This window comes from Gekko japonicus, unplaced genomic scaffold (genome assembly GCF_001447785.1).
Source record: "Gekko japonicus isolate JY-2015 unplaced genomic scaffold, Gekko_japonicus_V1.1 scaffold165, whole genome shotgun sequence".
In the NCBI taxonomy this organism is placed as follows: Eukaryota; Metazoa; Chordata; class Lepidosauria; order Squamata; family Gekkonidae; genus Gekko; species Gekko japonicus.
In genome coordinates this window covers 1,619,222-1,645,656 of record NW_015163097.1, presented here as the reverse complement: position 1 = coordinate 1,645,656, position 26,435 = coordinate 1,619,222, and the positions used below count along the sequence as shown (strand labels likewise).

At 41.7% G+C, this 26,435-nt stretch overlaps 1 protein-coding gene across 1 annotated transcript; it reads left to right on the top strand.

Annotated features, from left to right (window-relative positions):
* KIF11 (kinesin family member 11) lies at positions 1 to 26,435 on the top strand. The gene is made up of 22 exons (XM_015406634.1): positions 1 to 74; positions 828 to 960; positions 1,501 to 1,598; positions 1,676 to 1,754; positions 3,065 to 3,250; positions 3,324 to 3,448; positions 4,938 to 5,028; positions 5,587 to 5,829; positions 5,967 to 6,062; positions 7,676 to 7,764; positions 8,434 to 8,521; positions 15,806 to 15,994; positions 16,834 to 17,041; positions 17,207 to 17,379; positions 17,844 to 17,966; positions 18,183 to 18,341; positions 19,985 to 20,100; positions 21,777 to 22,056; positions 23,981 to 24,203; positions 24,315 to 24,469; positions 24,676 to 24,792; positions 26,127 to 26,435. Exons 1-22 carry the CDS (start codon positions 1 to 3, stop codon positions 26,238 to 26,240), a joined length of 3,159 nt encoding a protein of 1,052 aa, XP_015262120.1. The 3' UTR covers positions 26,241 to 26,435.

Genomic DNA, 26,435 nt, shown 5'->3' with positions numbered 1-26,435 from the left:
ATGAGTCTGTTCTTTGGTAATGCTGTCAAGAAGGAGGAGAAGGGCAAGAACATCCAGGTGGTGGTGAGATGCAGGTAAGATCTCGCTGACTGGGCTTGCGGGACGGACACACATACATAGTCCTGGAGATCGCGCGCACGCAGGCATCCCAGTCCTGTGCATCACTCGAAAGTGAGTCAGACCCACCTCGCTGGGGCTCACTGCCAACTGAGTGCATCGGGTTGTGGCTGCAGACACTGAGGTTAGGTTTTCTGGATTCCTTCCCCTCCACCCGTGTTTAATACATTTTAATTTGCGGTTCCAATTGGGGTGGTGTTCACTTTTCTGTCCCATTTTATTCTGTGGCACCCTTATGGCTACACCACACTGGCACCCCATACTGGCAATAATTGTGAAGGTCAAGTGATTGTCGTCTAGATGAAAATCCCTTACTGCCAATGAGTAACACACAAATTCTTGGGGTTATAGGCAGAAGGTAAATTGTGATCCACTGGCTGATCTCTGATTGACTTTCAGGGCACCATCTAGTGCCTGTTTATTGCTGAGGATCTTGCAAACAGCTATGACATTTGCTAACAGGAGAAGTGGCTACTTCGTTCCTAAACACAAAGTGCATCTTCACATCAGTTAGGGTTTTTTGGGGTGTAGATCCTAAGTGTGTACTTAACTTTTACGTGCTGGTGAACTACAGAGATGTTAGCAAACATCATCATACCTCACTTTATCAATGTCATTTCTCTAAGAAAAAATACTTGCTTTGATGTTTTGTGGATTATGTAATGTATGTTTTTTTCTGAAACTCTGCATCTTTTGTTGCCTTTCTTAAGACCCTTCAGTATGTCTGAACGCAAAGGTAATTCCTATTCTGTAGTGGAGTGTGAACATGCAAGGAAGGAAGTTGTTGTCCGCACTGGTGGGATTGCAGATAAGACAGCGAGGAAGACTTACACGTTTGACATGGTAATAATAGTAATGTGGAATGCCATAAACAGCTTTGTAAATAAGAATAAAATCTTAGCATTCTTCTCCCAAGTTACTATCCTTTTGTAGTAAATTTGAGGAGGAATAAGAGTTTCATTTGAATCTAATCAGCCACGTATATTTAAGTGATAACTTTATAGAGAATGAAAGGTCTATATAAGATGGGTTTCCTTTACTTCATAAGCATCCTCTTACAGGAAGAACATGGTTTTCAGAAAAAAATTACTCTGGCGATTCAAATTTATTTTGAAAGCAATGATGCCTGCCATCAATGTCCCCTTTTGGAAATACTTTTAAAAAATTCCCTCCCTTCCAGAACAATAGAGTTTTCCAGTACTGGGTGGAGGGAACAGATGTATTATGTATAGGGAAACACAAACAAAAGAATTGGGAGATGAATATCAATAGGACCATTTAGAAGATCATTAGTTGCAGCTAATCCTGGCCCAGAGGTAGTGTTATGGCAAATACTTGAGGCTCAGCTTCATTTACAGTGGGGCCTTTTTCCTGTTGCAACAGGTGTTCGGAGCGCAAGCTAAACAAATTGATGTGTACCGGAGTGTTATGTGCCCCATTTTGGATGAAGTACTTATGGGCTATAACTGTACTGTGTTTGCGTAAGTCTAATACTAATTATTTTCTCCCAACTTTAAAATGTGTTCCTAGTGCTAACAGTCTACATTTATTTACATAGATATGGTCAAACTGGTACAGGAAAGACCTTTACTATGGAAGGGGAGAGATCACCTAATGAGGAATATACTTGGGAAGAGGTAAAGTGTATTCTTTGTGTTCCTAGGAAAAGGTTGTGGAAGTATTAACCAATGTGTTGTTTTTTTTTCTGGAGCTCTAGCGTAAAAACAATATTTTGAATTTTGTTGAAAGCCTAGCTTAAATGTGTATACTTATCGTAGGTATTGCAAATGTGCAAGTGATGCAATCAATATGCAAACTAACCTGTCCAAAATACCTAGTGTTTTAGATAGAAATCACCAGACTACTTGTCAAGTAGCTAAATTCTGTGCTCGGGTTTATAAGCATCAAAAATCCTTTAGGGCAGTATGATTTTATAGCTAAGGATGATCAATTGCGATGTTAATTTTATCTTTATTACCACTTTTTAAAAAGTTTAATCAAACTGTACTGCTCGTTGTTGACTGTTGCAATAAATTGATCGATTGATATTTTTAGTGGACTCTGTCTTTGGATTTCTTCAAAGGGCCAGGTAGCTGCTGATCATGTATGCTTTGTCATGCTATGGATCATGACAAAAAGTTTATCTTAAAAGTAGCTAAATTGGGCTACATGTACTGCTTTTGCACTGCTGGCAGCGTTCTCTCTTCTCACCACAACCAGCAAATGTTCCTGGGAGGTTTGGGTTTGTCTGTTTCTCTTGAGTGTGTGCAGCTCTGCAGCTAAGAAAAGCTTGCTCAATTTCATTTCAAGTTCCTTGTTTCAGAGCTATCCTGTTCAAACCAATGCATTTCAGTGCTCTCCCTGTGTACTGAAAATGAAATTGGCCAATACTTTCTTAGCTGTGGATGCATCTATCTTTGAGAAAAACAGAACAACAAAAAAGGTCCATTACAGAGAAAATTGTCTAAGCTGATTTTTCCCCTGCACACCCTGCTGCCTGGCAGGGAATGGTTTTCTTTTCTTTGGTATTTTTGGCTGGTTGGCATGAATGGGGTAGGAGTAGAGGCACCTGTTGCGAAGCATTGTCAATAGTCAAATACTAAACCTTTTGAATTATTTGCTGATGACTTTATTCACATAATATGTAGTCTGCCTTTTTGCTAGTACTCAAGGTGCATTACATAATTTTAAAAATGCAGATATGTATAGTACAATCATCACAATTGGGTTACAAAATCAAAGAACCCCAAAATGACAGTGCATGCCAAACGATACAAAAGATTACAAAACAATGTAATAAAAACAGTGTAGTATGGAATCACAAAGTGCTCACAAATTCAAGTTATTAGGCACTCTTTAATACTTGTATATGCGCTGCTAGCCTTTTAAATTCCTACACTTAAAAACAATAATGCTAGTATATTGTGCTTCTGCACTGTTATTATAGGATCCACTAGCTGGTGTAATTCCCCGTACACTTCACCAAATATTTGAAAAGCTTGGAGAAAGTGGGACAGAATTTTCTCTAAAAGTGTCTTTGTTGGAAATTTACAACGAGGAGCTCTTTGATCTGTTGAATCCATCTCCCGATGTTGGTGAAAAGCTACAGATGTTTGATGATCCACGTAACAAGGTAAAAATCTGATTTGTCTATAAGATGGTTGAATTCTGAATGCCATATCTAACCTAGCATTATGTTTTGACAGAGAGGTGTAATAATCAAGGGTTTGGAAGAAATAACTGTACACAACAAAGATGAGGTCTATCAGATCTTAGAAAGGGGGGCAGCAAAAAGAACCACTGCATCTACTAATATGAATCAGTATTCTAGGTAAGAAATATGACTTTGCGTTCATGAGATCAATCATGTACTTTGATGCTATTGGAAAACAACTATGATAATCTACAGGAAAATGGTTAAAAGTATGTTTATGTGCATGCCCTGTTCTGGAAGCCTGTGCTTTCAGAGGATTGTAGTAGGGCCTTTTCTATGATGGCACCCATGCCTCAAATTATTATTTTTGTGTGTGTGTGTGTGTGTGTGTGTCAGTTATTCTATGCCGCCTCTGGAACTGCTTTTGGAAATATTTATTTACTTCATTTATATTTCACCTTTCTCCTCAATGGGAACCCAACCCAGCTAACATGATTCTCTCCTCTATTTTATCCTCACAGCAACCTTGTGAGGTAGATTAGGCTGAGAGTGTGTGAATGGCCTAAGGTCCCCCAGCAAGCTTCCATGGCAGAGCGGGGATTTGAACCCAGGCCTCCCAGATGCTAGTCCAACATCACATAAATAGGTAGCTGGCTACTTAATTTTGAAATTGTTTGAATTGGCATACCATTTTTTAAAATTAAGTGTGTTTCTTCTAAATTATATGTTAGCTGCCTTAGAAAGATTGAATTGCAGAAAAAGGAGTTAAAATATTCGACTAAAGCAACATGCAATAATTTTGCCAATGAATAATTTGAAACATTATTCAAGCCTGATTATAGCATGATTTATTATGGGCAACACTAGAAGTCAGTATTTCTCAAACTTCTTGAAGAATAGTATGATATTTCTCACCCTCTCCTAAAGTCGTGGTTAGGAAATTGAGCTCCTTTTGAATGCCTGTCTAAACACACTGTATTGAGTTGATGTGACAATAAGATTGCAGTCATCCCCACATATCCAAGGTGGATCAGCAAGGGTCCACATCTAAAGGTTTTCAATCTATATTCTTCTAGTAGGTGAGGAAGGCACCCTCTGCCTCAGGATCCTATACTGCCCAAGAACTTGGCAGGGGGGAATCCCACCCCACGATTTGAGTCACTGTCCTATGAAACTGCTTTCTACTTGCTTATGTGGAAGAATAGATTTAAAACAGGCGGCCAGCAGGAGCATTGGAGCCAGCAACACAGTATTTCTGGCAATCCATACGAGGCTGAATGAGCCGATAAGGTTAGGAAGGTGAGGCTGTGCTGTGGCTGGGAGTGGTGTGAATCTTGGCGACTTCAGTGCCAAAACCCAGTCCTTGCTATTACTCCAAGCAGTTTGTGTTTGAATGTCCCTATTGCCTGCGTCAGGATATCACTTGTTTTGAATTTGGTGAACACTCAGTTAACATTTTCTCTCTTGAATTGGTCCTACTTGTTACATGTCTAAATCACAGCTCCTACCCCTAAGAGCACAAGAATTTGCCATTAAAGTGAAGAGAAGTGTTTCTTCAAAGCAGATGAGCCTAGTTGACCCCTGCTGTATTACTGTAAATGAGCACTGATCAAGTTTTTAAGGGTCATGGGAATACTCACCTCAAGCTGTTCACTTCCTCTTGCAGCCGGTCCCATTCAGTGTTCTCAGTCACATTACATATGAAGGAAACAACAATAGATGGAGAAGAGCTTGTTAAAATTGGAAAGCTAAATTTGGTAAGTAAAGGTATCTATAAATAGGTAGAGATTATGCATCGGAATAATTAAGGGAAGTTAAGTGGGGGGGGAGAGACATGGTGTCTTTATGGCACCATCAGAACTATTACTTGGGTGTTACGACTGAAGTAGTGTGGTATAGTGGTTAAGAATGGCAGACTCTAAACTGGAGAACCGGGTTTGATTCCCCACTCCTCCACATGAAGCCTGCTGGGTGCCCTTGGCCAGGTGCGGTTCTAGGACTCTCTCAACCCCACCTGCCTCACAAGGTACCTGTTGTGGGGAGAGGAGTGGAAGGCAATTGTAAGCCGCTTTAAAACTCCTTAAGGTAGAGAAAAGCAGGGTATAAAAACTAACTCTTCTACTAAGTGACACCTGCTAAAATGATACAAACAGGTGGTGTACATATATGCGGTGCAAAGAGATGGCACTTAGATTTATGCAACAAAGAAAGACACCTAAATTCCAAGGTGTGCTTTTCTGCTTGAATATTAGGAAAGACTTTCATTTCTGAAGAGTTACAACAATTTACTGACTTAGGCAAGGCTTTGCTTATAGGTTGACCTGGCAGGAAGTGAAAACATAGGCCGTTCTGGAGCAGTTGACAAAAGAGCTCGTGAAGCTGGAAATATCAACCAGTCCTTGTTGACTCTGGGAAGAGTAATTACTGCTCTTGTGGAAAGAACCCCACATATTCCATACAGGGAGTCAAAACTCACTAGAATCCTGCAGGACTCCCTTGGAGGACGCACAAAAACTTGCATAATTGCTACGGTTTCTCCTGCTTCAGCAAATCTTGAGGTACTTTTTTGTATATATAGCAAATTCTCAGGGGCTTGTATACCTGGTGGGAAATGTACAAATGGAGCAGGGGAGCGGCAGCTGGAGCTGAAACAGAAAACATTTACTTAATCACTTGTCTGCTTCTTATACAATAGGAAACGCTGAGTACTCTTGAATATGCTCATAGAGCAAAGAATATCATGAATAAACCTGAAGTGAACCAGAAGCTCACAAAGCGGGCACTTATTAAGGTTTGTATGCTTTTATTAAACATTAATGGCTTTCTGGCAGCTCCTGGGGATTTTCATGTTGATGTTCCTATCACTGCCCTGGACTGGAGGAAATGACTCCCGGGCACCCTCTCTCTCGAGTTAAGAGTCCAGGTGGCCCCTTGGTTTACTGAGGGGTTACAGGCATACTGGCAATGAAAAGGCTCGAACAACAGTAGAGGAAGGCTTCGGACTAATTGGATAAGACACGAGTTAAAGCTCATTTTAAAGCTCCCTTCCTTGAACGCAATGACCTGGCAACAGTGATCCATACAATGGTCACCTCGAGACTAGATTACTGTAATGCTCTCTACATGGGCCTGCCCTTGTCCTGGAAGCCGCAGCTGGTGCAGAACACGGCAGTCAGGCTGTTGCTGGGCCTCCCTATGCGAGAGCACATCTTTCCTGCACTAAAAGCACTGCACTAGCTGCCTATTGCATATCAAATCTGGTTCAAGGTGCTGGTTCTTACCTTTAAAGCCCTATATGGTCAGGGACCTGCATACCTAAGGGACCGCCTTTCCCCACATGTTCCCCAGAGAGCTCTACGATTAGGGTCCCAAAACTGTCTGGCCCTCCTGGGTCCTAGAGAAGCCAGGCTGGCTGTGATGAGGGCCAGGCCCTTTTCAGTGGCAGCTCCACACTGGTGGAATGAGCTCCCGGAAGACATCAGGGCCCTGCGGGACCTTTTACAGTTCCGCAGGGCCTGCAAGACGGAGCTCTTCCACCAGGCCTTCGACTAGGGAGCCGCATTATACAACCAAGACCCTGGCCCCAATATTAACATCTATATGAACATCAACAACCGATATAACCCAGACCACAATGCGAACTGACTGACTGCTTGCTGGATGATGTTCATGCCTGCCACTGTATATGAACTGTTTTTAGCACTAGCACTACCCAAAGGTGTCTCAGAGCAGCTTACAAACTCCTTTCCCTTCCCCTTCCCTTTCCACAGACACCCTGTGAGGTAGGTGGGGCTAAGAGAGCTCTTGACAGAAACTGCTCTTTTTAGAGAACAGCTGTTATCAGAGATAAGGCTTGCCCAAGGTCATCCAGCCAGGTGCAAGTGGAGGAGTGGGGAATCAAACCCGGTTCTCCCAGATTAGAGTCCGCACACTTAACCACTACACCAAACTGGCTCTACTGTAGTTAGTTAACTACAACATCCCACTCTGCTTAAAGGCGCGCACACCTTTTAAAAAATGTTTTAAAATGACTGAAAAGGGCATTTACAGGAGAAATTCTTGTGGGCTGTGCCTTTAAGAAAGGGGATGGAGCCCCCAAAAGCCCCACCGTAACTACAGATGTTTATTTTAGCTTGGTTGTAATTATTTTAAGGATTTTTAAAAAACTTTGCTTTCATTGTTTTCAAGCCCTGCTTTGTTAAGTATTTTTCTAGTCAGCTGTCTTGGTGGCCTTCATGAGGACAGAAAGGCAATATACAAATTTTGTAACTACCGGTAAATAATCTCAGTTTTAAGTTTTGTCTGCTGCACTAAAGCTCATTTCAGCGGGCTGCAACGTGGAGTCAGAGTCGCATATTAGATTATGAGTTTTGCAGAGAGTGCATTGTACTGATGTTTTTTCAGGAATACACAGAAGAGATCGAGCGCTTAAAACGAGATCTTGCCACTGCAAGAGAGAAAAATGGAGTCTACATTTCTCTGGAAAACTACGAGTGAGTATCTACTTCCTATAAATTTTGGTAGTGTGGTGTCAATTGAGCATTTTTCTTTAATGTGCTCCCCAGGCAGCAATGCTTTGTGGGGAAAATGCTATGGTGGTCTCTGTCTTTCAGCGTAACCTCCTTCAGAGAGTGGTGGCTGTGAGGATAAAATGGAAGAGAAAAAAACAATGTTGTGAGTTGCTTTGGGTCCCTATTGAGGGAACCTGTTTCTGTTGGAATGCCTAGGCAACCGGTAGACCATTTATACTTAATACTGTTTTCAGTGTAAATGGTGCATCTGTATATATAACGAGTAAATCATGCCTAGCAATGCTCCCTCTAAGGTGTGGAGTTCTTGTGAGCAAAAATTCTACTTTGTGAGCTACTGAAAGTTGTGAGCGAGCAATTTGGCTACTGCATAAATTAGTTTGCTCTGGAGCTATCCTTCCTGAGCTAAGACAAAAACCTGTGAACTGCAGGCAAAAAAACTGTGAGCTAGCTCACACTAACTCATCTTAGAGGGAACACTGATGCCTAGTAATATGAGAAATCTCTTAATTTTAAAATTAGTTAAAGCAAAATGGAAAATCTTTTTGTCAACTACGAGTATGAATGCTTGTCTTTGCCTTCTTATTCCTTTGCCAAGAAACGTTAATTTGTTCAATGGTGATCCTGTTGTAGTGCTCTTCATGGGAAGCTGACTGTCCAAGAAGAACAGATTGCAGAGTATACTGTGAAAATTGCAACCATGGAAGAAGAACTGAAAAGAGTAAGTGAAGTTGTTTTCAGGCCTGCTTTTGCAAAAGATGCGGGTGGCCTAATGGATCTGTCATTTTAAGGAAGCATCAGCTTTCCTGACTGAAAATGAAACATTTTTGGAGGGACTCTTCCTATCTAATCACTTAATTCAGTCTCTGCCAAGCTGGGCAGTAACAGGAGAAAATATAATTCAGTCCCTCAGCGGGAGCTCTTTGTTAAATATTTCTATGGATTCCTGCCATTCTATGGGATATATTTTTACAGGAAAGGCCGAGCCGGCAAATAAATTGGAAGTCATTAGCAGTGCTTTACCCTAAAGGTAACACAAGGGTGTGTCGGTCTGCAGAGTTCAAACTAATATTCCCCAGACTGAATCTGAACCTGGGTGGAGCTGCAGTTCCCTAAAGAACAGGCTGAATCCTCAATCATGGTATTATTAGCCTCTTTGCAGTTCATTTACCAACTCTAATATCTATTTTAAACATCCATGGCCTTGCACAAATCCAGTAATAAGAGTCCTAGTTGTCAGTAATGTGCCGACATGTGAATGACATCCTCCAGTGGCTTCACGTATACATTAAACACCATGGGTGACAAGATGGAACCCTGTAGCCCCCATAACAAATGCTGTAGAACAGAGAATCAGCATCCAGCACCACTTTTTGGAAGTAGTCCACTAAGAATGATAACCCAGTTAATGGTGGTATAAGCTGCTGAAACATCCAATGTAATCCCGAGTCAGACTAGTTCTGTTTCTTTCCCAGCTTTTGTCTGAAGCTGCATTTGTGCCAGCCTAGATAGCTGGCTTCAATCCATGGATGACTTAAATTAGTAAGGCTGCTACCGAGCACACAACCTAAATGAGATTTCGTGCCTTTGCCAATAACTTGCTGGAATCACTTTGGTCTAGAGTGGACTTCCTTGGGGGTGGTGTTATAACCACCTGTTTTCATTGTGGCTTGGTCTACGCCCTCCCGTAATGAAGCATGAACTACCTGCCAGACCAAGCCAGCAATTCTTCTTTACCTGTTTGAGTATAATAAGCCCAAGTGGGTAAGAGTCAAGCATACAGGTGGCAGGCTTTGCTCTTCCAAGCATCCTGGCAGCATCTTCAGGCCACAGCAGCAGCAGTTTAGCCTAATCTTTGTGAACTGGACTAACCGCCACTGACAAACTGCGGCTGCATAGCGAGAGAAGAAGAGACTGGATTTATACTCCGCCCTTCACTACCCGAAGGAGTCTCAGAGTAGCTTACAATCTCCATTCCCTTCCCCTCCCCACAACAGACACACTGTGAGGTAGGTGGGACTGAGAGAGCTGCTCTTGAGAGAACAGCTCTGAGAGAACTTGTGACTGACCCAAGGTCACACCAGCAGCTGCAAGTGGAGGAGCGGGGAATAAAACCCGGTCCTCCCAGATTAGAGTCTGCGCTCTTAACCACTACACCAAACTGGTGTAGTGTGTAAGTTGGAATAGATGTGAGTGACACTTCCATCTGTAAAATGCCTTGAAAATGAGTCATTGGGCCTCCAAGGGTTTTATTTCCTCACGTAGAGCATTATTACTTTCCTCAGGAGATGTGTCAGGGCCAAAATGAGCTGAAAGGCCCAGTACAAATGAGCTGAAAGGATAAGTGGCCCAGCGGGACTTTTCCCCATAAGGTGAGGGTGGAAGACAGAGAGAAAGCCAGGAAGTAAGTTTTTGAATACAGAAGTAATATTTATTAAGCTCACACCAAGGAAATTCAAAAGCACTCATGTGTGCTCATACTCAGGCACACCTCCACAGATACCTAGGCCGCCTTTAGATGCAGCTGTTAAAATTCAAACTGGGGAGTCCTGACTGGTAATACATGGGATTCTGCTCCTCCCTTGCCCTTTGCTGGTTTTATATTAATTTATGTCTCAGGCTCCACATGGTTTACACCCTCCTTTTTAGGAAAGAGGCAGGAATCCGACAGATGTAGGTAGGTGGTGTCACAACCTTTTCAGGAAAACGGCCTTCTTTTTGAGACAACAAAGTTGGGTTCACAAAGGTTGGATGAGAGGGGGGAAAGAAAGAAATTAAACAAAATATATGTATTTATTACAAAGTGCACTAAAACAGTGCTTTAAAAACATTGGCACAATCCACCCTTGAAGTGGTGAATATTTGAACTCGAAAGTCCTGAATCTATATAACTTCATTTCAGTATTTCTAGGTTAAAAGCCTTGAACCACTAAAACAGTACCAATAATTCAATATATCTAGGTTGATGCATTTCAGTCTCCAAGGCCTTCCTCAGTGATCAAATTTTTGTATATACATGCACACTATGACATATAAACTTGTGTTAGTGCCAAGGCAGGTTGATTATAGGGCCTGCAAATGTGAAAATGAATAAAAATATAATTACTCAATTTATATGTGAAAAATAAACAATTTAACTACAAAAACTTTTGATTTTTTTTAAATTAATGACTCATGTTGCAACTATCCTGGGTGGCAAAAGAATTGGGTTGTATGAGGGTTTTCTTAAACTTTTAAGCACACATATCCAAGGAATGCAAGTTCAATGGCTCTTTCTGTAAAAAATGTATATAACAAAGCTACTCAAAGGAGAAATTAAATTCAGTTAATTAAGGACCCAACAAATTGCAGTTAAATGGGACAAACCTCATAACATACATGGTCAGGTGACCATGGCTATCAAAACTCTGAGTGTGCATAGAAATACCAACCTTAAACTGACAGTAACTTTCTCCTATTCACAAACCTCATATATAGGGAGGGGGGTGATGTAATCCACATGACAAAAGAGTAATTTTTTTTTTTAAAGAAGAGAAAAAATGGAGGGGAAAACTGAAGGAGAAAGAGGGGGGAGGGAAAGGGAGGAATAACAAACCTTAAACGGGGAGGGGGGGCTTAGTTACAGCATTCCACAGATACATAAGCCCTGTCCAGATGAAAGAAATTGTGTGCACATCCATTCAGTATCTTCATTTAGTCCTTGTGGTTTAAGTGTTCCCAAAGTGAAGATCCAGAATGTCTCCCTTCTTTTTAGAAGTCTATGCTGTTGAGAAGGTAAAGCTATTAGTTGTTCAACAACCCAGAAGTGAAGTTCCTTATCAGAATGTGCAAAGGTTGAGCCATGTTGAACGAGTGGAGCTGTAAGCTTTCTTCTAATGCAGCTCCTATGTTCACAAATACCGTCTTAACCAATGCGCCCTCTGAGCTGTGGAGTCTCATGAGCAAAAATTCTACTTTGTGAGCGACTGGCATTAAAGTTGTGAATGAGACATTTGGCTACCGCATAAATTAGTTTGCTCTGGAGCTATCCTTCCTGGGCTACACCTGTGAGCTAACTCAGCTTAGAGAGAACACTGGTCTTAACAGATCATCTTGTCATACCTACATACATCAGATTGCAGGGACACCATACAACATATTATGCCTCTAGAGTTATAATTGACAAAGGAGTTAATATGAAAGATTCTGTCATTAGATGTATTCTGAAATATATTTTAACAGAATAGACACTCACAGAACTATGTCCACAAGGGAAATTTCCTTTTGGTATTTCTTTACCATGAATTGTTGTCTTTCTGGTAGTGGGTTCTCTTAAATGTACTCCTCACTAGCATGTCCTTAAAATGTCTAGATATTTTAAAAGTAAAAAGGGGGAGAACTACATTTTGGGATCCCAGACAAGCAGTACCAGTATCTTGGTATTATTCCTCTCACTTGGGTGTATAAACTGTTGTCCGCTAAGGTGATAACCATCCTATCTGTAGTTTATTTTTTAATTTTGAGTATGAACAAAGATGATCTTGGAGTGCTTCTGGCCTTATAAAAGGCTTGTTTTAAAGTTTTAGATGAATACCCCCCTGTCGGCCAACTGACTGATCAGCTCCTGGGCTTGTCTGTGGAAATCTGAATCCAAACTGCAATTTGTTCTTAATCTCAAAAGTTGCATATACGGCAGATTTTTAAATGATAAGGATGGAAGCTTGTTGTTCAGTCGCACAGTTGAGTCCGACTCTTCGTGAACCCATGGAACACATCACGCCAGGTCCTACTGTCTTCTGTCCTGCTCCGGAGTTTGCTCAATTTCATGTTCGTTGCCTCGATAACACTGTCTCACCATCTCATCCTTTGCCATCCCCGTCTTCTTTGACCTTCAGTCTTCCCTAGTCCCAGCATCAGGGTCTTCTCCAGTGAGTGCTCCCGTCTCCTTTGGTGGCCAAAGTATTTGAGCTTCAGTTTCATTATCTGGCCTTCCAGGGAACAGTCAGGGTTGATTTCTTTTAGGACTGGCTGATTTGATCTTCTTGCAGTCCAAGGGACTCTCAAGAGTCTTCTCCAGCACCATAGTTCAAAAGAATCTATTCTTCGGCGCTCGGCCTTCCTTATAGTCCAACTCTCGCAGCCATACATGACTACTGGGAATACCATTGCTTTGACCATGTGGACTTTTGTTGGCAGGGTGATGTCTCTACTTTTTATCATGCTGTTTAGGTTCGCCATCGCTTTCTTCCCAAGGAGCAGGTGTCTTTTAATTTCATGGCTGCTGTCACAGTCTGCGGTGATCTGGGATCCCAGGAACATGAAGTCTGTCACTGAACGTGAAGACTTCACTTCACAGACTTCGGGATGGAAGCTATTCCCTGCTAAATAGAAATTGGCATCTGTAGGTTCCCTGTAGACATCAATTTGTATTGTGGCACCAACGTTTTTACCTCATCATCTAAAATATTTTAATCTTGACCTATTGTATGTCATATCAAATTTAGTAGTTCCTCAGTACCTTTCCAGACAATTAAAATATTTTTTATAAAGGGCAGCATATTTCATGATTTCTTGAGGAATAAAGTTGTTTTCTAATTTCCACATTTAAAAATTGGCCAACTCAGGAGCAGATTGGAAGCCCATAGTAGTGCTAGAAATTTGCCAAAAAAGGCAATTCTGAAATTGAAGGGAGTTTTTCTTAAGGCATAATTTGGCTGTCTGGGACAGAAAAGATGTAGGTGGATGTGAATTCTGCTCTCTCCTATCAAGCCCCTCTCGTAAAACATCCAGAGCCTCATCCTGTGGGATATTGGTGTGAAGGGAAGCAACATTCAGGGTGCGTTCAGACGCGCCATTTCAGCCGGCATAAACTACCTCCTGTCTGCGGATGCCATCGCTGTATGCCCGTCCACACACAGCGGGCATCGGCGTTTGTTTTTTTTAACTCAGTTTGAGCATGCGCATAGGCAGCCATCCACAGAATGGCGATCTTCGCGCATGCGCAAAAAACCCTATCTTACATTTAAACTTAAAGGTAAGGACTTGCCTTTAAAGTTTAAAGAGCAAAGTAGCCTCCCTGAGGTCCCGGACGCCTCCGAAACGCTAAACTAAGGCCCTTTTCTTTTTTAAAAAAAACAAACGCCAGTGTGAAGCTTCGCCCAAGCGCATATCGCCGACCTTTTAAAAAAAATGGCGGGTGAAAATCGGAAGCCTCAGGCTTCCGAACGGAAGTTGTTTCTCAACGGTGGAGAGCGATCAGACGGCGGGTACAGCGATTACAACCGTTGTACTTGGGGACCTAGTGGCAGAGTACAACGGTTTAAAGGGCTTTGCGACGGTTAGGGACGGAAGGCAGATGTTCTATGTGTGAACGCCGGTAAGTACACCGATTGCTACCGGCACCTATACCGTTGCAAACGCCGCGTCTGAACGCACCCTCAGTGTCACAAATAACACCTCTTCTTTGTTGCTCTTAAAGGTGCCACTGGACTTAAACTTTGTCCTCAGTATGTAATTGTATACTGTTAATGTGATTTTAAAAATTCATTGTATTCCTCAAATGGGATTATTGGGAACTAATAGTGTTGCAGTGGGCAAATTCTGGGGACTTGGTGGGGCCTGATCCAGGGGCCTCTTCAATATCTTGACGAGAGATAGCCCAGATACCACTGTAGAAAGGCTGAGAAGAGGGAGGCAGTCACAGACCCAATGTACCTTTGAGTCCCCTGCAAACTGGGAAAATATATTCTGCTTTTGTAGTTTGTGTTTTCTGCAAAAAGTGGAACCAGACTCCTTTGCTTGTTGTTGCTTGTCTGTATATGGCCTTCAAGCAGACAAAATCAAACCCAGCCACACTCACCCACCCATTTATGCCTTCGGCCACGCATCTCATAAAACAATGGTTGTCTAAAAACGTTTAACGTTGCATATTTAAAAGAAAGAATAATTGAAACAAGCATGAATAATTTCAGGAAGATATAAATTCAGTGCGGCTTCCATTTGGAACTCCTAGTTTCTCCCAGGTATGAATACCATGTGTAGGGTCTATCGTAGCTTGTCATACCGAAGTAAATGAAGCATTCTGAGACTCTTTGCTCCGTTTTTAATATAAAATTGAGGTCATATGAACAAAGGAAGCTGTTAATATGGCTGTCTCGGTCAGAAACCACACATTTTACCTTGGTTTACTAGCTAACCATTACTTTTGGTCTTTACTGACCTTCATACTAGTGTTTCAAACCAGACAACACAAGTGCTTATGCAAAACTGCAAAGCAAAAAGACCAGGCTGGCCTCTGTCTTGCTGCTCTCCCCCCCCTTTGTATTATACAGAGCTCTTCAACAAGCAGTGCTTATATTGCCATCTAGTGGAGGCACTGGGGAAAAGGTATACCACTGTAGTGTCTTTTTTGCCTTCTGTACAGTCCTGAACAAGTTGAGATCAGATGCTATCTTCTACAAAAGGGAGTGAAATCCATCTCTTTCCTGCATTCTTTACAAACCCAGTGGAGCTCTGGGACTGGCATTCGCTATTGGGAGTCTTATGGAAGGGGATTTTGGAGCTCTGTATACAGGCTATGGAGAACATAACATTCTCTGCACAGCATGCAGCTTAAATACAGGAGAACTTTGCATGGTTAACAAACAAGTTAGGGGGGGAATCACCCTGGTGCCCTCCTCACTTTCATTGCATCTTGTAGTGAAAATCCAAGACTTAATATGTATAATATAGGTCGATAAACCCAAAGTAGCTAATTGCATGAACTTTGCCTCGCTTGGCTTCTGTTCTTCAAGTTACTTCACCACTGTACATGCATAGACTCCCTTAAAACCGGTCTCTCAATAGGACATTGTTGCTGAAGCAGTTAACTCTCGATTTTTTTTCATCTAAAGTTTTCTTGTTAGGAGATAGCCCTGCACTAATACATGGCTCGTCCCTTGGTCTGGAGAACTGGACCTTATGATCAAGGTGGACTTCTTCTTGTTGACTTTAATATAACTTTTAACAAATGTTTCTTGTAATACAGGTCACTGAATTATTCACAGTTCACAAAAGTGAACTTGAACAGTTCAAAGTGGAGCTACAAGTTAAGGAAAAAGAACTAGAAGACACTCAGACGCATCTGGAAGTGACCAAGACTCTTCTTGACGAAGAAGTCTTTGTAGCATCGGTTTTGGAAGTTGCAGAAGACAAGCTTCATGGAACAGCCACTAAGGTTGTGCAATTCATCATTCTAGGTTTTTGCAGTACATTCATGGTTGATTCAATAAGGACGTGGTCTTATTCAAACTGTCGCACAGTTGCCCTCCTAAGAGGGTAGAGTGCATCCATTATAGAAAGGAGACTTGTAAGGGCCCTACACCCTCCAGATGGTGATCAGTCTTGCTTACAGAGCTACCAGGCCACCTCCAGTCTATGAATAACCTCCAAACATAAGGTCTAGCCACTGAAACTGTCCCCTTCCATCACTGGTGTAGCTCAGGGGGCTGAAGGGCCTTTTGGAGTTGTGTGCCTTTGTTTTCCCTTAATGTCTAATCAGGGAGTGCTTTATCAACCAAAGGTACTGTCTCAGCTTGCCAAGCTTTTAAGCTGCTAGGAAACGTTCTTCACCCCATTGTAAGAGCTCAAAGGCACTTGGTGGCTGCTGTTGCCTCCCCCCCTCCAAAAAAAAAAAGTAATCTGAGATCTGCTCTGTGAATGGCAGTGCAGGTAGATTTCAGTTGACGGGGGTGCTTTGTCTCATTGTTTCTGGAAGCCTCAGTGAAATTCCCTACCTTAGGGAGGCTGCTGGCTGGGGAGATTGCCGAGGCCATGTCAAGAGGAAACTCCCTGGTCCCATTTCCTACATGGAACTTGACTATGAAAATAGATAAGTCTCTACCATAAGCCTCAGTGAAGGAACCTACACTTGCTATACTATGGAGCCATTCATTGTAGAAAATAATGCTGGGTGCAATGTAGTTTCATGGGACTGACCAGTTGATTCATTCTGATATATATATTGAAAGTGATGGCAATGTAAAGCGTGACGAAGTATCTTCCTTCCTATCTTAGCTACTTAGTACAGTGGAAGAAACTACCAATGATGTGTCAGGTCTTCATGCAAAAATAGATCGTAAAAAAGCTGTTGATCAACATAATGCAGAAGCACAGACAAAATTTACAGAGCACATGAACACTCTCTTCAACAAAATGCAGGACTCGGTTAGTGAGAACTACTGGAAACAACAGCAGATGCTAGACTATTATACCATCTCCATTGGTAAGATGTTTTTGTGTATCTATAATTTCAAAGGCTTGCTGCCACCAAATCCTTAAAATGGAGCTAGCCTGATTCTTTAAATTAGCACTCATTTGGTGATGAAGAGGCTTGGTTCAAAGTGATTGCCTGCATCTTTGTTCTTTACTAAAATCTTATTTTGGCTAGGTGACTTTCTGTCTGCTAGCTCTTCAGCCTTTGGAGTTACTGCAGCAGCTATACTTGAAGCGTTCAGTTCTGTAAAAGAGACAGTTGCCACAGAAGTGTCTCTGGTTTCTGAAAAGTTACTGAAGCAGGCATCTCTGACGTCTGAAATGCAAAATGATCTGCAGAAACTGATAGTAAGTATAGATCTAGATAGTGCTTTTATTGTACTATCACATATTGCTTGGCCATTTAAAAAAAACCCAGTTTTTCTAGAAAAGCAAGCATATGCAAGTTTCAAAGAGGTAGCTGTGTTGGTCTGTGGCAACTGCAAGAACAGGATCTTGTGGCCCATTAATGAGCAACCCTGACATGCTGTTTCTGGGAGATGGGACTGTGGGCAGACTGTCCACAGTTAGAGGAGCAAGCTGGTGGAGACTGTTTCTTCCCCTTTCCTTTGTGCTAAATATAGCCTTTGGATTCAAGCCAACGTCTTTGGGTAAATAAGATTTTAACGATCATTAATAAGAAACTGTTGATTATTTCAACGGTAGTAAGTCTTATGCTTGCCGCCATCTTCAGATTTCTGACCAAGCCTGTATGTCTTTAAAAGTAAGGAAACTGCCTGTGGCGGTAACCTTACTTCTCTTCTTGCTTTCAGGCAGAACTTACCTCTGGAGTATACAGAGCATTAAGTAGTCTTTCTCCTGTTGTAAAACTTGTGCTGGATATAAATTTTCAACTGCAAAATAATTTGAAGGAATATTCATCATTGGCTGAAAAGGTAATTATCTTACTAGCCCTTGTATCAATTATCATATTCTGCTAGGTGCAGACAAGATCAGTGTTTTTTCTCCCAAAACGTCTGCAGAAGGTAGAGAAAGTCTCCTGTATCTGGCTTTATTAATTGTTGGCATATAATTGCGTTGTTAGTTTAGAAAAAGCCACTAAATATTGATGGTGTTTGCCTCTTGGTGTGATACCTTTTTTTTATGTGAAGATGGAAAGTCTTAAAGAGGAAACTACTATCTTCTTCCAAAACCATACTCGTGATTTGAATAAACTGCAAGAAGACAGCTCTCAGATGTTGGCTGAAGTTTATCGTAACACTGAAAAGTTGGAGGAGAAGATGAAATTGGCAAGGCTGGCCCATGGAAAGGTATTTTTTTCAGTGCTACAAGAAATAAAAAATATGTCAGGTGAGAACCTGTGGCAGAACTTGGGCAGGCAGAATGGCTGTTGTAGTCGATGATTTGAGGTGGACGAGTGAGTTACTGGTTCCCCTGTCCTGTGCTTTAATCTTTAATTGTTTGTGTGTGTGTACATAACCAGTAGAGAAGAAACTGTCAAATTCTGACCTTCTGATTTTCCTTTTAATGCCCACTGTATATCTGGCAGAAGCATCATGCTGGATATTCTATTGCTTTTAACTGAGTGCCTCACATATGCCTACAATTTTTAAATATCTAAATATAAATATGAAAAGGACATCAAAAGAACATCCGATTAAACATTTGAAAAATCTGTAACTACATCAAGAAATAAAGAGAAAAAATAAGAAGATATTTTAAACATGTTCCACGAATAGTATAAAATAAGGAAAAAAATCCACGATTGCAATAGATTAGAATTAATACTTTACCAAACATCAAATGGTATTAATTAAATGCTGATATTGTAATACATACTAGATTTTAATGTGGGTCATAAACTACTCTATATAATGCTCAATATATACATTAATGATTTTTTTAAAAAATCTTAAACTAGAGTACTAACTTTCCTCCCCAGTAAGCTTTCCATTCATCCTGAAATTCTTTGATTGGCCCTTTATTTACATAACTCATTAGTTTTGCCATCACTGCATATTCTGCTAGTTTGTCTTTCCAGTCCTCTCAGCTTGGGCAGTCTTCTGCTTTCTGTTTTGTTGCACATGTAACTCTGGCCGTTGTTCTGAATCTAAATAATTCTTCCAAAAATTTTTTTTTATATTGTCAGGTAAAATACCCAATAACATGTTCTGAGCTATCAAAGTAAATTTGACTTTTAGGATTTTCTGAATTTCTGCATGTATTTCTTATTGCAGTTTGTTCCAAGTGTGTTCGAGTGGATGGGAGTGCACTTGTATAGAAAGCAGCTCCACTGAGAGTGGGTTGTGTGTTTATGCCTTGAATTTCCTAATTTGTAGTGACCCAGCTGAGGGTTTGTTGTTGGAGCTATGGATCACCCTTATGAATGACTTATATGGTACAACTGGTAACTCTGGCTTTTCTGGTTTTGGATTTCTGGGATTTTATTAAAAGGTAGACTGCACAAGTCTAAAGTCTGCCTGCTTTGTTTTGTTGCTAAAGATAAAGGTAAAGGTTCCCTTGCTCGAAAGCCAGTCGAAGCCGACTCTAGGGTTGCGGTGCTCATCTCCGTTTCAAAGCCGAAGAGCCAGCGCTGTCCGAAGACATTTCCGTGGTCATGTGGCCGGCATGACTAACCACCAAGGCGCACGGAACGCTGTTACCTTCCCACCGAAGTGGTACCTATTTATCTACTTGCAATTTCTTGCTTTCGAACTGCTAGGTTGGCAGGAGTTGCTACACGTGGGCAAACGCCATGTCCATTGGAAACACGGCGAGCAGTTGAGTAGCTAATTGTATGCCAGTCATAATGAAAGCCTTTCAAAGTAATGCAAAATACACTCTGAAATACATTTGAATGAATTCACATATCCAGCTGTACTTTTTAGAACAGAGCTGAAGACTTTTGTCATAAAAGTGTTATTAATCTCTGATATTCTACCTTTTGTACTAGGATATAGCCCAGCTTGTAGCTTCTCTGCAGCGAACCCAGCAGGATATCCATGGACTGGAAGAGGAAAGTGGTAGTTTGAAGCAGAGTATTTCTGCTGTAAAGGAAAACCTAACCGTGTAAGAATCTCTAGCTAGTGATCTCTGAAATGCCTTTTTCAAAGCCTGTGCAAACAGCTTGCAGTTTTTGACACTGCACAGATAGGCAGGCTCCCTAGACATGAATACACAAGTGGGAGCCTTCTAAACTTATTTTGAGAATAAAATAGTGGGCAAGTATAACATCTAACACTAATTTATGGGATTTTCATGCTTTATTTTGGGGTCTTTCATCCCTTAGTTGCATATTCTACACTAACGAACAACTCCTATGGGGGCTACATGTATCTTGTCAAATTTTGTGTTCAGACATTCTTCAAACTAATATTAAAGGCATGGTGTAAAGTGATTTTTGGAGCTGTTCTGATCCAGTCTTAGGGGCATTGACCAGAAATTATTCTTGTTAGGCCAATGCAGTTTTCTTTTACCCAGATGTGGTTGCAATGTGGCAATACTCCAAGAAGAATAAGTTATTGTGAGTGAAGTGCGGTGGGGGAGATGCTTGAGTGAACTTACCATACCAGTTCACCATACATTTGAGAACAACTCGTCTCCTACAGGGTTGTGTTAATTTACTTTATCACACTTATACTTCACACTCCCAGCCAGTGTTCCCTCTAAGCTGAGTTAGTGTGAACTAGAAATCACTCCACGTTTCTGAGTACTTTTCAGTAGGGCAGATGAAACAAGAAATGTCTTCAAAAATTGGAGGAAGGAGGACCTCACCTTCATAATATGCTCAGATCTCTGGGCCCATGTGTTGAGCTGCAGGTTTTTCCCACGGTTGATAATGAAGTGATTACTAATCTAGGTGGCAAATAAATGAAGACCTCTCTCTGTGGGCACACGTGCCATCGCCCCAGCCAGGCCCAGACCATCATTAAAGTGTTGAATTCTCTGCCAAATAATTTTAAGTAAATGAAAGCATTTGGGATTGCTTTCCTTGCTTTGTTTGGGTCATCTTAAGTTAATGTATGTGTTGTTTTTTCTACAGTAAAACCTCAGTATTCAGGTTAAATTGCCGTGTTGGCACTTTGCGATAAATAAGTGGGTTTTGGGTCGCAGTTTGGGCACTCGGTCTCTAAAAGGTTTGCCATCACTGGCTTAGAGGGAGCATTGCTCCCAGCACAGTGCTCTGTAGGCAGGTTCCATACAAAATAGAACAATACAAGCTGTTTGGGCTGGATCCTCATTAGCCTTTCTGCATGCACCGGGGCTTCTGCTCACACAACACAATCTTCCCACCTATTCATAGGAGCAGGGTGATATTTGGGGCTCGGGGGGTGGTGGTGGCAATTGCATTCTGAGCAGCAGTTCTTGTTCCTGCAGAAATGTGAGTCAAGATCCAAGCTTGTGTGACACAATGTTAAACCAGATACACTCCACCAGGTTTTTTTAAACAGAGGTTAGCACTTCCAAAAATTGAGATCAAAACAGATACAGTAACTGTGTGGTCATACTAAACAATGAACAGGACAGATCAACACAAGTGAGGGATTGGCATAGGGGTGACTTGTGACAGAATTGCAGTATGCATAGAACAATTTAAGTGCAAATGCAAAATAGTAGTCGCAATCTGTATTAGTAATCTTAAACTTGTGCAGAAATGCCCCTGGGGCAGCCCTGCTTCTTTGTTGTTTGTTTTTTTAAACTGCTGCCTCTGTTCGAGTCACCTACTACTAAATCTGTTCTTTCAGGCAAACTACTGGACTTGCCAACTCTGTCGCTCCCCAGCAAACCAACCTGACTCAGCCTCTGAGTGGCTTTTCTCAGGAGATCAGGCAGTTGAGTGAAAAGAATATGAATATGTTGTTGGATTCAGTTGGTCACTGTGAGCGTTTGGACAGCAGCTTGAAAAGCGTGTGCCAAGAAACCAGCAACTGGGGTGGAGTTGCAACAACCAACATCAGCTGCATCATTGATCAACAGACAGGCTTCCTCAGAAGCAGGAAGGAACACCTGCAAAGGTTCTGCAAGGTAACAAAGCCATTGCTTACCTGGTGATGGCCCAAACTATCTGAAAGTAGCTTTTTAAGCAGACGGAACAAGACTCTTATGACAAGCAGATGCAAAGCTTCCTAAGCTTAGTATAACACGGTTAGGGGTGAAAATTACTCTGCTGGCAACTACATTTTTTCCTGTAGGCTAAAATCCTAGAATATAGTAACTTGGAAATAATCTCCATTAATATCCCCAGTGGTTCCTTTACCAATCTTAATATTCTGAGCAGCATGTTATGGTTCAGAAGATATTGTTCTTTGGTACCACATTTTGTTTATGCACAAAACACCACTTTTTCTCGAAAAAGTTATACCAGATGTCCCCTTGAATGTTTTTGGCTGATCTTCCCTGGAAAGGAGAAAGGGACTGCAGGCACAACTATGTTTTTCTGACCTTTCAAAGAATTTTTAGGTAGACCCCAGGCCATTTCCTTCTCCTCCCCCCCCCCCCAAAAAAAAAAAATTACCCAAACTGGGCCCCTATCAAAGAAAAGTCTGGGGTGGGAAGGATGTTGCCTATCACTTCAACACATCTCCAGCTCGGAAGAGCCAAACCACAACAGACAAGTTTATCGTTCCTGAAAACTCATAACCAAATTAGCTAAACTAAAGGTGTGATTTTCAAAATGAAGCTAGTAAAAATATAAGTAAGCCAACATTTTTTGTGAGTGTGTTTGTGTATGCCTGGAAGTCATAGTTGACATCTGGTGACCCCTAGTGGGTGGAGCTTGGATGTTTCAGAGATGTGGCTTATTATTTTCTGCCTCTGCGTCCCAGCCCTGGGATTCCTTTGGGGTCCCCCATCCAAGTACTTGCCATTGTCAGCCCTGCTTAGCTTCCAAGATCTGATGAGATCAGGTTTGTCTGGGCTATCCAGTTCAGGGCAGTAAGCCAACTTTTATATTGCTTTGATTCTTCATGGGGTCTTCACTGGGTCTTGTCAAGGATAATCAAACCTTTAACAGTGACCCACACTAACCAGAACCTGCCTGAGTTAGACATTAATTCATTTTGTGTGCTTGTCTGTGTTTGGCTTCTGCTTCCCATCCCATCCTGCTTGCAGAAGAGTTAACATCTACAACTGCTAAATTTTTACTCTTGGTGCTCTTGAGAAGTCAGTTTGGTCAGCCTTCCCCTTGCTTGGCCACTCTTCCTCCCGTTCAGAATTGTCTGTGTGACTTCACTGAGCCAATTAATTAAGTGGTGATGTCATCAAAGCAAGTACATTTTCTTCACCCTGTCGCCGTATCAGTTCAGTCGAGTCTAGGTGGACACTTCCGTATGCTGAAGTGCGTCTATGCAGACTTTGTCTTGGTACAGCAGAGCAGCTAGTTTTGGGTCCAGTAATGCCTTAGAGATCAAAGCGCCCTTTGTCAGATATGTTTGTTACCTGATGAAGGGAGCTTTGATTCTCAAAAGCTTCCCCCCTGAAACGCTTGTTGATCTTTCAGACACTACTGGGCTCAAATCTTTTTTTTCTTATGGCTTGTTTATTGGTCCATCTGAGGAAGCTGTTGGGTCCTGAAATGATGTGCGAGGCCTTCTAACGAGCTGAGGGAAAGGAATCGCTGGTCATGGAAAGACTACAACTGTTCCTCATGGATCCCTACTTCTCCATGGATTCCAAGCTGCAGTTGTCTTTACCAGTGTCTTCCGGTATCCCAGAAAACACACTTTTCTTACAGCTTCACGGGGAAATTAGGGAGACGCTAATTGGGTTACTGTTAGTAGTGCTCAGTAGCTTTACTAGCGGACAATTGTAAAAGTAAAAACTGAGGCACGATAAAGGAGACAACTTAAAGACCTGTTTTGCTGTCTCTAAAATGAACGGTTCTAAGAACATGCGATTTGCATTTTATGAAACTGGCAATGTGCTTTTAAGCCTTTCACCTTGTCTCCAGACTCTTGATGACAGTTGTGACGTATCAGTGGCTAAGATCACCGACCACATTGATGGACAGAAGGGTGCTGCGGAGGCAGCCCTGAAGAGGCTCCTTGGCAAGATGCAGAACGATTGTGACGTGCTTCAGAAACAAAAAGAGGCCCTCCTTGAGGAAGCAGAGGCTGGATTAACTCGGGTTAATGGCTTTATGAGCAAGGAACTTCAAGTAGACATCCCAACAGGTATTTAGAGAAGAGGGAGGAATGAACCGTGCAGACTTTCCTTAGAGGGCTTCCTACTTCAGAAAGAAAGCAAAGGCTTGCGTGATACTTAAACCTGGTTTGTTTTTGAAGGGGCCACCCCACAAAGGAAAGATTACCGTTACCCAGTCACAATTAGGAGAACGGAACCCCGTGATATTTTGCTTCAGACATTAAGGAAACAGCAAGAGGAGCTTGCAGCTGCAGAGAAGCCCGCTGTACCCGTGACTCAAGAGGCCTTGGATCAGGTATGAATGGAAACTCTTATGGGGGGAGGGAATGGACCCACCTCAGGTGGCTTCCCTTAAGAATGTGAGGCTGCATTACTTGTCAGCACCAGTGACAGGCAGTACAGCTAACTCACTGTGTAAGAAGTGTAATCCTGTGATACTCCGGTCAAGGTGGCTCATCTCTGTGACTTTACTGATAGCACAGGTAACTTGTGTGTTCCCAGGAGCCTTTGGAGGGTGAAGAAGAAACGAGATACGCCAATGACAGCCTGTCAAGTGAAAAATCCTTCTTGGAGACCAGTGTGTTCATTCATACCAATAGTGGTGTGCCATTCTTCCAGGTAACCCATCCATTTTCTGTCCCTTCTTTAGATTCAGGAAAAAACAAAGCTAAGTGTTGGTTGCTCTGGCACAACTGAATCATTGATTATCATTGATTCCAAGTACAGGGCATGCTGCAAATGTGTCAAAAGCTAGAAATACCCTGGGTCTATTTTCAGCACAAGCTTGAGTAAAGCAATGAAAGTGTTTGCACGTGTCAAAAATTAGAAAATGGTGTCAGTCCACTCCTATCTTCAAAGCACTGCACTTCCAGAAACAAGAGCTATATCCTGGCAGGATTCCAAAAACAATCTATGAGCCTGCACAAATGATTAAACAGACTTAGACAGGATTGGGTGGTTCACCTTTAAGTGCAGAATTGGGGAACTTAGGTTGAGAAATCTTGGCTTTCATTTCTAAAACCAGACCATGAGCATGTGTGGCTGCAAAGAAAGGCTTGAAAATCCACTAACGTCTCAGAAGCCTGAGTAGGGCAGGTGTCTACAATACTCTGTATCTCCTTGGATGTCTCCAGAGCCAGCAAAATAACCATGTGTACTCTTGCTTCTCCTATGGAACACCAGCAAGGGATTTAGGGCAGAGTATGCTCAACTGTGTTGAGTTAGGTAGACACCTACATAAGTATTCTTTTTAAAATAGTTTTGTTAGCTTATTCCTTGAAGCATTTCAAATGCATTGCCCAAAATTTTATCACCTTGCAAAATTAAACAAACATGGCTCTTCAATTTCTAGCTGTGATAAACACAACAGAAGGGTTTCTGTCATCCCTTCCCTCACCTGACCCCCAATATTTGCAGTCCTAGGACTTGGTCCCCCCCTCCTAAGTTACTGCACTATTAAAACATCATTTCAAAAAAAGATCATGCCAGTATTCTGGCAGGTATCCCTTCTATGTTTTGTATAAACATAGGGTGCTTGTATGTGAATGTTTATTTTTATTGAGGATTCTGGCTGTCGGTTAAGATCAGGAATTAAATGCAATATTCAGACTTGACTGAAACTTCTGAGCCATTTTAGGTTCTAGGCATTAGTCTGCCCAGAGTGAAAATCCAAGTTTTACGAGACAAAATGGAAGTGGATCCTGCTTTCCATACTATACTAGTAGCTCCTTTTAGAAATTGGTAGATCACGCTATGTGTACCTGAATTGTGACTGAATAGTAATTCAGAGGTTCAGCCAGAACATGCTACCAGGTCACCTAAGTTTGGAACGTTTAGCTGAAAGTTGGGGTGTGAGGGACTAGAAAGAAGAGTAACAGTCTGCCGGGGAAATGTCTGTTTTTAATACTGTATGAAATGGAATGAATTATCAGCAGAGCTTTTTAACTTTGCAGCATAAAAGGAGCACCAAAAAGGAGAAAGAGAACAAACTGACAGGCTTAAGTGACAGAAAGGATGCAGACCAATCTCTGACAAGACCAAAATATCCATTAAAAGATCAGAATTAATGAAATACAACATTCCTGCTTCTGTTGCCAATCGCATCATTTCTCAGCTTGTACATAGTGCCCTAGCGTCATGGATTGTCTGGCATGTCAACTGTGTTTTATATATGCTGCAACTTGGGGTTTTTTGCAACTTCTTTATATAGTTAAATAAAAACTTTCTAAAATGCTAGTGTCATTAAAAGCTGTTCCCTCCCC

Excerpts from the sequence above, each read along its gene's own strand:
- KIF11 (XM_015406634.1), top strand. The coding sequence starts at position 1 with ATGAGTCTGTTCTTTGGTAATGCTGTCAAGAAGGAGGAGAAGGGCAAG. Across the intron at positions 75-827 it reads CAGGTGGTGGTGAGATGCAG|ACCCTTCAGTATGTCTGAAC; the intron begins GTAAGATCTCGC and ends GCCTTTCTTAAG. Across the intron at positions 17,042-17,206 it reads CTATTATACCATCTCCATTG|GTGACTTTCTGTCTGCTAGC; the intron begins GTAAGATGTTTT and ends TATTTTGGCTAG.